The sequence below is a fragment of the Ceratotherium simum genome, chromosome 1 (genome assembly GCF_057802395.1).
Source record: "Ceratotherium simum simum isolate JZ-2026a chromosome 1, ASM5780239v1, whole genome shotgun sequence".
Lineage (NCBI taxonomy): Eukaryota > Metazoa > Chordata > Mammalia > Perissodactyla > Rhinocerotidae > Ceratotherium > Ceratotherium simum.
In genome coordinates this window covers 86,474,173-86,484,835 of record NC_141900.1, presented here as the reverse complement: position 1 = coordinate 86,484,835, position 10,663 = coordinate 86,474,173, and the positions used below count along the sequence as shown (strand labels likewise).

At 55.1% G+C, this 10,663-nt stretch overlaps 1 protein-coding gene across 1 annotated transcript; it reads right to left on the bottom strand.

The window, feature by feature from the left end:
* Positions 1-412: 412 nt before the first annotated feature.
* CPA1 (carboxypeptidase A1) lies at positions 413-7,038 on the bottom strand. The gene is made up of 10 exons (XM_004418679.3): positions 6,956-7,038; positions 6,389-6,470; positions 5,698-5,931; positions 5,349-5,450; positions 4,689-4,790; positions 4,384-4,494; positions 3,602-3,692; positions 2,892-3,091; positions 2,280-2,364; positions 413-600 (listed from the first exon to the last, which is right to left on the bottom strand). The coding sequence occupies exons 1-10, from the start codon at positions 7,018-7,020 to the stop codon at positions 413-415; spliced, it is 1,260 nt and encodes a 419-aa protein (XP_004418736.1). The 5' UTR covers positions 7,021-7,038.
* Positions 7,039-10,663: the final 3,625 nt, after the last annotated feature.

The following is a 10,663-nucleotide window of genomic DNA, read 5'->3' as shown; positions in this document are numbered from 1 at the left end:
TAGATGAATGGCTCCAACTAGCTAGACTATTGTACAAGCCGAATTCCTCTCCGCCGTGGGGTGCCGGGCATTTGGTTAGCAGCTGTGGCTGCTGCTTGCTCCTAAGGTATGAGCAAATCACCCCACTGATGAGCTGAGCTCAGGGTGGTCTAATTAAAACAGACGCCATTTGGATACAACATCACAGGACCTTGGAATGCAGGGGAATTTAGGGGTCATCTAGTCTAACCACCCACACATTTCCAGTGAGGCCTGCAGGAACTAAATCACTTCTGCCCCAACTTGAAAAGGCCGAGGTGCCACACACGTTCCCACACGCAAGCCCCGAGATTCTGTTCCATGTATGCTCAAACTTTATTTGGTTGTCTGGGTGGGGCCAGAGAGGAGGAAGGGGAGAGGCCGAGGGGCCAGTTCAGTAGGGGTGATTCAGGGTGTACTTCAGGATGGTCTGAAGTGCCAGCCACGTCTCCTGGGCTGTGGGGATGATCTGGGAGGCCGGCAGAAGGAAGCCATAGCGCCCGGTGTCCCGGAGCTCGAAGGTGAAGGAGTACTTGATGCCCTGGCTGTAGGCCCAGTCAATGGAGTTTCCACTGGCTTGGTCTGGGGCAGGGGCAGAAACAGGAGAGCAAAGGTCAATCAATTTGAAATATTTACACGGGCCGGGCTAACAGTCCGAAGCCCGGAACCTCGTGCAGTAGGCGTCTACTAAGCGCCTGCTGTTGACCAAGCAGCCTAGCTTCCTCCCAAGAAGCTCCCGCAAAGGATCTCAGCCAAACAGGCCCAGGGAGGTGGACCAGCAGTGGTTCTCCTCTACTGGGGGATGCAAGAAAGTTCCTGCAACTGTGAAAGCCCCACTGAAAACCGTCCAACAGCCGCTTTGGTCAAGCCTCCAAAGATACCAGAGTCACCGACTTGGGCAGCTGGGATTTGTGCCCCAGGGCTCTGGTCTGCAGGGGAAAGTGCAAAGGGCCCCAGTCAAAGCAAAAGCCCTTTGTCTGTCTTTGCCCAGAGATGCAGTCAACAGTGGGAAACGAAGCTGCTTTTGAATTGGGCAGGGGAGAGGGAGGTGGCTGCGTATCAGAATTGAACTTGACCACGTTGAATGAAGCAAAAACCTTTGACTCAGGGTTGAAACAGTTTCCAAAGAAGACCTGGAGTCCCAAAAGCAAGGCGAGCCCTGGGGAAGACTGGGACCAACTCACCCGCCGAAACCTGGGCGCAGGGGCAGGAGGTCTGTGAGAGGAAGTCTGCGAGGGGGACATGCCGCCCTCCCACCTCTGCCCCTGTCCCTGCCTCTTCAGAACTCCTGCCTCCCATCAGCAGGCAAACTTGTTGCTTCCCTCAGAGCCCGAGCCATCTGCCCCCCACCCCACCTGTCTCCTACAATCTCCTGCTCTCACTCTGCTGCAGCCACGTGGGTCTCCGTGCTGTTCCTGCTATTCCTGCAACACGCTAGGCCAGATCACACAGTAGGGCCTTTGCTCTAGAAAGTTCCTCTGCCTGGAAGGCTTTTCCCCAGGTAGATGGCATCTTGGCTCCCACTCTCATTACTTTCAACACTTGCCCACATTTCACTCACTCAGTGAGGCCCTTCAACCCACACACCCCACATCCACCCCCTGCCCCCCGTATTCCTGAGTCCCCTCACCCTGTTGTAGTTTTTCCTTTTCTCCCAAGCACTTATCACCTAACATGCTGTATCATTTACTTATTCGTGTTTATTGTCAGTCTCCCTGGCTACACTGTAAGTTTCCCAGTCTTTGCTGATTTTATTCCCAATTGTATCCCAAGCACACAAAACACGGCCTGGTGCAGAGGAGGTGCACCATACACACTGGTTGACTCAATTCCATTCTGGAAGTGCTCCTCCCAGGGGCATTGCATGTACAAGTAAACTGGGAAAAGATAGGGTATATTCTCTAATTGAAGGGCATTGGAGGAGGAATATTTTTTTCTAAGTTGAATTTCCACAAATACCAGCAGAACTCTCCACCTGCTCCATGCATCAAGCTGGTCTTAACCCCAAGACAAGAGGACAAGAGTTCTCAGAAGACCTGAAACGTTTTTCTGAAGATATCGAAGAAGGCAGAGTTCCCATCAGAAAAGGGAACCACTGCCCACCAACCCAGCAGTTGTCAGGCACGGCAGGAGCCGCTCTCCTCACCCATGCTCCCAGATCTAGGCACCCTTGGCTACTTCCTCCAGGAGGGACGCTCCCTCAGGCAGGAAGAGACAGCTGAGCTTCCTCCTGGGGCCACCATGAGCATGCACCCACTTACAAATTGTGGTGTAAGTGCTGCCATACTTGAACTTGGTCCCATACAGAGAGGTCAGGGCCTCCACAGCAGACTTCGCCACCTGATCCTGGAGACAAAGCCAAGCAAGACCACCCGTCATGGCCAGTAACACCAGGCCCCGGGAATTGCAGGGCCAGGGTAGCCTGGAGGCTGGCCGGGTGACCCAGGAGTGAGCACCCTGCAGAAGCGGGCCCCTAGCAGAGAGCACAGGGCCTGGTAGGCCCTACAGGGTCAGCCCCAGGGGCTCAGCAGCCCCACAATCCTCTGACCCTGCAGGATGTCTGGCTAGCACTTCAGTGCCCTTTGGTCACACTGCAGCTCCAAGTGCAAACTTGCAGTACAACTTGCTCCAAGTCCAGCCCTGCCCCTTGCTCTGTCATGTGACAGAAGTGACTCAACCACTCTGTGCCTCAGTTTCCCAGACAGAAAGCGAGGCTAGTCTGCCTTGCCGGTCTTCCTCACCATCAGGGTCCCACGGGAGGAAGGGGTGGTAGGGTGTAGGCCCTCAGGCCTTAAGCAGGTCTGATGGATGAAAGCCCAGACCTGCCCAAAGCCGCCTGTGGGGTCGGAGGGCAAGCAGGGGTCAGCACATACCAGCTCATTCTGGTCGGCAGCTGCTTCTTTTTGGTAGCCATAGGGATAGAGGAGGAGCTGGGAGTAGCTGTGGATGGAGATGAAGGCCTTGATGTTCCCATGGTCCTTCACAAAGTCCACGACGGACTTGACCTCCACTTCAGAATTGGCAGACTTGCCGTGGTAAGTCTCTGAGCAGGGGCTGCTGCTGGCTCCGGCCACTGTGGGAGAAGAGAGGGGTAGTGGGCATTCCTTACACCCAAGCAGTTGCGGCTCCCATGGCTTCCAGCTCTCTGGATGGAGTTAGGGGTGAGGTGGGATGCAGGAGGGTTCACCCCGACCCTGGGATTAAGAAAAGGCCAGAGGCCTTTTATAACCTGGGAGTCCTGTCTCTGTCCACAGCCAGGCTTGGGCAGAGCTGATGGCCACGCCCAGGGAGGTAAGAAGGGCAACTCAAGCCAGACAGGTTCTTGTAGAGAAGTGACCACAGAGGGAAGGAGCTACCCTAGCAAAACCCTGGACAGGTGTCAGACTTTAGTTCCATTGGAAGGAAGTTTCTTTTTACAGACTAGGGACAAGCAAATCTCAGAGTGCCACCTTCCTCACCGAGAGCCTCAAAGGAGGGGCTGACCCCCACCCCACCCTCACTGCTGAGGGCAACAGGACAAAGGAGGGTAAGAAGCCCTTCTGGGTCGTCCCATCCCTGCTCGCCAAGTCACTCTGGGCCTTACACCCAAAGCCAGCGTCCCAGTTCCTGTTGGCGTCCACCCCGACACAGGAGGAGCCTGAAGTAAGGGATCGAGTCTTGCGCCACAGGCGATTCTGAGGAAGGAATCAAACACTTGTCGGTCACCGCGCTAGGCTGGGGTTCAGAGCCCCAGAGAGCACTGTGGGCTGCGAGCGGCCTCCATCAACACGAAGCTCCCCAATCCAGAGCTTGGGTGTGGACACAGTGTGGGATCAGAAACCACTTCCAATTGGTTGTCAGGGAGAAAGGTCTGCAAAGGGGGCTCTTGGTTGAAGGAGAGCAGAGGAAACAATGGAGGGCATTTGACCAGAGGGTTCTACTGGTGGCAGGTGAAGAACGCATGAGGCGCCCCCCAGACACATTTAATTGGAAACATGCTGTATCTGCCATAAACATAAAATAGAACCAGGAAGAAAGGTCTGGGGCAGTGGGTCTCCACTGAGGGCAGTTTTGTCCCCCCACACCCAGACATTTGGCAATGTCTGAAGACGTTTTCGATTGTCTCAACTGGGAGTTGCTACTGGCATCTAGTGAGTAATAGGTCAGGATGCTGCTCGACACTCTGCATGCCCAGGACAGCCCCGCACACAAAGAATGCCCTGCCCCAGAAGCCAAGACCACCGAGGTCAAGAACCCCTGGCCTGGGAGGACAGGTGTGTGCCCCTCCTTCGACTACTGGGGGTGGAGATTAGGGGTGAGTAGCTTGTGGACCTTGGAGGCTAGAGGCCCACCCTGCTTTCCTCAAGAACAGAAGAAGGCCTGTACCGTGCTGTGGGTGTAGGCAAAACCATCAGGGTTGGTCACGATCTCCAGGAAGATGTCCAGGGAGTCAAGAACGGCGGTGATAGCTGGGTCCTGGCCATAGTCTTGTGTGATCTGGTGGAGGGTTAGGGGGCAGAGAGGCAGAGTGGGCCAGACCAGGCATCAGCCCTGCTAAAGCAATGGACGCCTGTCCTCAGCCTCCCTCTACAGTCACGGCTTCTGGATGGGAAGGGGAGGCCAGGGCTTCCGTGGGCCTCAGACACCAATGCCCTACCAGACAAGAGCCCTCCTCACCTCCCTAGGCTTACCTTCTTTGCAAACCAGACCCCGCTGGCCTGGGTGACCCACTCCCGGGAATGGATGCCTGTGTCAAGCCAGATGGCAGGACGGTCTTCTCCCCCAGTGCTGAACTGGACAAGAAGAGCAGGGAAGTGGTCCAGCTGGAGCCTCATCTCACCTCCTTGAAGGCGAGAGCACCCCAGGCCAGAGGCCATCTGCTCTCTGGCTATCTCCAGTTAACGCTCTGTTTGTGGGGCCATCACTCGGGTGGGGTATAGGGGCTGGGGTCGGGCCGGGGATCCCGCAGAGCTTGGCCTCCTGCCCTCATGTTGGCCTTGGGGCAAATATGACTCAGCCAGACTTCAGGGCCCCGCCCTGTTCTGCTGCACATACAGTTGTCTGTGGGAGATCACATTTTATCTGGACTACTCTGCCTCCAGGATACTTTCCACAATGTGACACTTGATTGGAAACACTCGGGTCACTTAAAAGTTTAAACTGTGTGTGTACAGATATGCGCACACCTAGACCAGCATGGAAATTCTGACCTTCCCAAATGTCGGCACAGGGAGTCAGTACAACAGTGTGTTCTCTGTGACCATGGGCTCACCCGGGGGAACCTACGCACAGATGTGGGTGCCCGTTCTTGCACGTGTGCCCGTGTACATCCACTTGCAGGCTCCCGTTACCTTCAGCACGTAGATGGGACGACCTTCATAGGAGCTGCCAATCTGGAGCTTGCTGACAAGCTGTGGGTTCTCAGCCACCAGCAAGTCAATGAAGCCATAGATCTGAGAAGGAAGGGCGGAGAAGGGAGGGCTTAATGGCTTCCGAGCACCCGGGAGCCTCCCTTAGCAGCTCCGTTAGCCAGCCTCCTGTGAACTCTGCAATGCAGAGGAGCCACGACCCAGACAGCCCAGGACACATGGAGGCAGAGCAGGTGCCAGGCACACCCAGACTGGCCCTGGCTCTGGCCGCATTCTGCTAGCCTGATGAAGAGCTTGGTGCTTGTGGGGAGTGGCCCCAGGGGTCCCTCACCTCCTCCAGGGTGTGGTAAGTGGCGTAGTTAAAGTTGTCAGTAGAGCTGGTCCGGGCCTGGGAGGTGAATATCTGCTCCTGCTCTTCATCCAGCAACGACTGCACATCCTCGATCATAATCGTGTACTCGATGCCATAGGACTCCAGGAAGATTTTGACAGCCTGGATGCTGGAGAAGGGCACTCGGACGTCGATGGGGGAGCCAGGCTGGGCAGGGGCCCGCCAGAAGTCCAGCTGGAGAAGACAAGAGCTGGCACTGTCACAGCGGGCTGGAAAAGGGCCAGCCTGGGAGGGGTTGTTGGTGCCAGAATTTCCCGTATAATTGGGGAGGAGGCATGGGCGTTAGGGGCAGAGGTTGAAGGGAAACCCTGGGCACTGGACAAAGTCCAGTGTGGTCAGAGAAATGGCCCAGGAAGCGGAGAGGAGGGGCTTTGAGACAGCAAGTGAGAGAGAAGTACTGGAAGCGGGGGTCCCCCCTTCACTCAGATGCTCAAGGGCAGCAAGATTCTGGAAGGGGGCGGGGTTTAAGTCACTTCCTAACAAGGATCAGTCCCATGGCTCTGTTCTGGGTGGCTGGGGAGATAGAGCCCAGGCCCCAGTAGGTCCCAAGGGGTAGTGGGGTTCTGGGGTGGGCCCAGTTAGCCTGAGAGGTACCCTGGGGCCTCAGGGAGGGCTCCCCGCTTCCTCTGACCTTCAGGTGCTCCAGGTCCTCCAGCTCCTTCACCTTCTGTACCTGGGCTTCATCAGCCCCAGAGATTCGGAGCACCTGGTGCCTAGGCAGAGCACAGGGGGAGACTGAGGGCCTGAGCAGCCTCTACTGGCCATGCACACTCCCCACGTGGGAGGAGGGCAGCGGCTGGCCTGGACACCTCGTCCTCTGGGCTGAGCAGGGGGAAGCACAAGGGGTCTTAGCAATGGGAGGCCTGGGCTCCTTGGAAATTTCTGGACACTGCTGCAGTCCCCATCCCAGTTATACTCTATTTCTCCCGCCAAAGCCAGCTAGGCCTCTTCCCACCTCCTCTCCTGAAAATTCTTTCTCAGAGCTCAGATTTCTCCAGGGCTCAGGAGGCTGTCCTGAGAGACCGGACCCCTTCTCAGCCCTGGTCTCCAGTCAGCCTGCCTCCTAGGGTGGGCTAGTCTGCTCCTCTCTGGCCATCTTCCCATGCATCTGTGTGTCTGTCTCCTCTAGATGCCGGCTGGGGTCCAAGTCCTCCCTATCTCCCCTCTGAGCACCCTCTCCTCCTCTCCACACCCTTACCCCACAAAGTCCTCTTTGCCGAGGACAGCCCCCAGCAGCACACTCAAAATCAGCAGCTTCTGCATGCTGCAGCCAGTTAGGAAGGTCAACTGAGGCGGAGAGAGGCTCCTGGGGCTTTTTAAACTCTCCCAGGACAGAGGTCTTCTGGTTGTGCCCAAGAGTGGGCCTCCCCTTGCACCTGGGCCCTGTCCCACGGGGAGGGAGGGATGGGAGTTTTGAGCTCTGACACCTTCTCACCCTCCCTGATAAAGTGGCAGGGAACAGGGCAGCTGGAAAGATAAGCCTGGCCCCAAGCCCTTGGCCATGAGGGGCCAGGCTGGGCTGGAGGCCTCAGCGGGGACCCTGCTCTTTCATAGCCCTGGGCACTTCCAGTTTGCTGACCAGGCAGTGGAGAGGGAGCCAGGACTCCGGAGAGGCCTCACTAGCTGGGGCCTCGTGCAGGTGCCCCCTTCTCCCAGGTCCCTGAGCGCCAGCTCTTTTGTTCCTGTGACAGAGCAAGCTGGGACCCTCTGCTCCCATACAGCTCCTGTCCCCGCTGGCTCCTCACCACACTGGCTTTGTCCAGGGCTGCCCTACCCTGTGCACACGTGTCCCCCTCTGCAGTACAGTCCCCTGAAGGGCACTTCCCAGCCCCACTCCCACCAGCCTCAGCAGCCTTGTGGGAGTCAGGCCACAGCAGCAGCAACTGGGGCAGGAGCCCAGCTCTCTCCAGCATTTCCCTCCACCCCCAACGCTCGGGCTCAGGGATCAGGGTTGCTCTTGATGGGAACTGTAACCGGATGTCATCTGACTAGAAAGTGTGGTGGTGGGAACCAGGGCCAGACCCCTGTTGAGACCGCACAGTGTACAGGAGAAACTGGAACTCACAAAGGGGAATTCGCTCTGGCTCTGGCTGCTGATCTCACTGCAGAGACATCTAAGGCAGATCCGCTCTAATCCGCAGGGGCCCCCATCAGTTCCATAGCACCATCTGGGGGCCCTGCTCTGTGTCAAGGCCTCAGGCGTGGGCACTGATGACAGCCAAGGCAGCCCTTTCTGGTTTGCATCTGTTCCCTCTGCCTCTTTACCCTACACCCTACCTGGACACCCTCCTATATGCCAAGGCAGAGCAACCCCATTATATTTACCCACAACTGTCTCCCGAGCCTAGCTCTGGGAAGATGATAAAACACTGAACCCATCCTCAACAGATGTTGGGCCTCCACAAAGACTGTGTCTTTCCTTTCCTGCCCTCCAGGCCCCAGGCAAGGCTCACTTCCTCCCTAAAACTTCCTCTGGCTTCTTTCTCTCTCACAAGTCTGCCTCTTCTCTGAATGCTCATCCCTTTATTCAGTCATCCTTCCAGGCCAGGTACTATGTTCCACCCTGGGATGATGGCCAAGACAGACTGGTCCCTGATCGCAGGGAGCTCACCGTCTAGCAAAGGAGACAGACGTCACCAACCAACTTGTATTTTCAAGTGCTTCAAGAAGCTGTTGCCAAGACAGGATTAGACTTGCAAGAGACTTACTGGGGATGCTCTCCTCGCTGTAAGAGACCTGAGCAGCACATTCTCTGTGACATGGCATGAGAAGTAGCATAGGCTATGGACTCAGCACTATGGGCACACACAGAAGGGTCCAGGGAAGACTTAACCAAGAAAGTGACATTTAACCTGGGTCTTAATGACAGGATTTTGCCAGGCAGAGAAGGGAAGGGGTGTTTATCACACTATTCAGTGCTTGAACACAAACTCACATTCATTCCTCCTTAATTGTTCCTGGAGAGTTATTTCTGTCTCCCCAACAAGACTATAAATTTCCTCCTACTAGGAACCGTGTCTTACCCGTCCCTCACACTCTTCCTCATCCCTTAGTGTCCTGCAGTGTCTCAAGCTTTTTAATCTGTTCCCCACCAGGAAAGAAGGTTTTGTAGAGCCTTTCTTTAGCTTGCATTAGGAACACAATATTTCTCTTTCTATTTCTAAATCTAAAGCTGTCCTATAATTTTGACTCTGTTTCATGCACACTACACATGTTGGGGGATGTTGGCGAATTCTTGGGCCTTCTGTGAATTCCTTCCAGAAAAGATAAGCCCATTGGAAAAGGGAGGGGTGGGGGGGGCGGGGAGACTGCCTTGCCAAGAGGGCCTCTTGCTGCCTCGAGCCAGCAATCCAAAGTGTCCAACAGTCATATAATCTATTTTCTTGCAAGGTTGGGAAAGATTAATTCAATGCTGCAAGCTGAAATGAAAGCCCACTCTGGCTGGAAGCTTGAAAGCACAGCGGCAGAGGAATTTGGGTCTCAGGTGGAGGTTCAGCCTAATTCCCTGGGCCCCCCCAAAGCACCTCAGGAAGATGAAAATTGCCTCTTGGTAAAGACCAATTTGCTAGAATGGAGGCTGGGGCAGAGGGCCACAGCTCTGCCTTCCCACCCCGTGAGCTTATTTTGCGTCAGTCCAAGGCAAGCACCAAGACGAAGGCCAATAGGCGGAAAGCTAGAGGAACAGGCAGAGCAGCAAGACCTATTCGCATGAGAAAGAAACCACCAGGCTGGAGTCTAGATCCAAGGACAGGTCACCGGATGCAAACAGAGGGAGGCCTGCTGTAGCCACATTGACTAGTGTTCCCAGTGTCCCTCCCTTCTTCTTCCGGGCTGAACAAACCCAGATTGCGTGTAGGTGTCACCCCTCGGGAAAGCCACCCCATTGCCGGCTCAGGGACAGATTCTTTTTTTTTTTTTTAAAGATTTTATTTATTTATTTTTTCCCCCAAAGCCCCAGTAGATAGTTGTATGTCATAGCTGCACATCCTTCTAGTTGCTGTATGTGGGACGTGGCCTCAGCATGGCCAGAGAAGCGGTGCGTCAGTGCGCGCCCGGGATCCGAACCCGGGCCGCCAGCAGCGGAGCGCGTGCACTTAACTGCTAAGCCATGGGGCCGGCCCTCAGGGACAGATTCTAAGAGTGGTCTAAGACAACTGAGAAATCCCTTCTCTTTCGCAAGTGATTGGTTTAGAGCCGGGCATGTGACCCCATTTTGCGAATGAGATGTGAGGGGAGGCCAGCAAGGAAGCTTCTAGCAAACGTTTCCCCACTCTTGAGAAAGAGGCACCTGTCTCTGGATATTGTCAAGTCTGTTGCCCCACCTTTGGGCTATATAATAGGAAAGAATATACATTTCGTTTTTATTAATTGAAGTTTCTGTTGTTCCTGTAAAAAGCTTTCTAACTGATGCACTTACCAAACTCTTAAAGTGCTTCTATTGTCAGAAGACAATACAATTTTAGCCTAGGGGAGCCTTTATGTGACATGGAGAAAGGGACCCCTCCCTCTCTGGGCAGTCATAGTCCCTCATCCTCTTAGCAGAATGCCTTTGTGCAGTGCACAAACTGGACAACTATCCATGGCAGACTTGTTGCCAGAGAATGCCCAGGCACAGTAAACAGAAGCTCTAAGGCAATGATCAGAGAACCCCTCCACCTGCCACCACCGAACTAAAACCTAGAAAATGGATTGTTAAAGAGGCAGAAGGAGAACCCGTGCCCCATGTCCACTTTAGGGATCAAAGGGGGACAGCGGACAAGGGAGATCCTTGCAGAGAGCACAAACAGGTGCAGTCAGAATGGCTGGCCGCAGTAGCTGGACGAGACTTCAGGAGTCTCCTTTGGCAAGTGTGTTTAAGGTCGGACATAGTACAGTTGTGTGTCTGGGAAGAGAAGTCTATGAGAAT

Bases quoted from the DNA above. Each gene is read 5' to 3' on its own strand.
- CPA1 (XM_004418679.3), bottom strand. From the start codon at position 7,020: ATGCAGAAGCTGCTGATTTTGAGTGTGCTGCTGGGGGCTGTCCTCGGC. The intron at 5,451-5,697 runs GTGAGGGACCCC...CTTCCTTCTCAG, and splicing joins CTTACCACACCCTGGAGGAG to ATCTATGGCTTCATTGACTT. The intron at 3,092-3,601 runs GTAAGGCCCAGA...CTTCTCCCACAG, and splicing joins CTGGGACGCTGGCTTTGGGT to TGGCCGGAGCCAGCAGCAGC.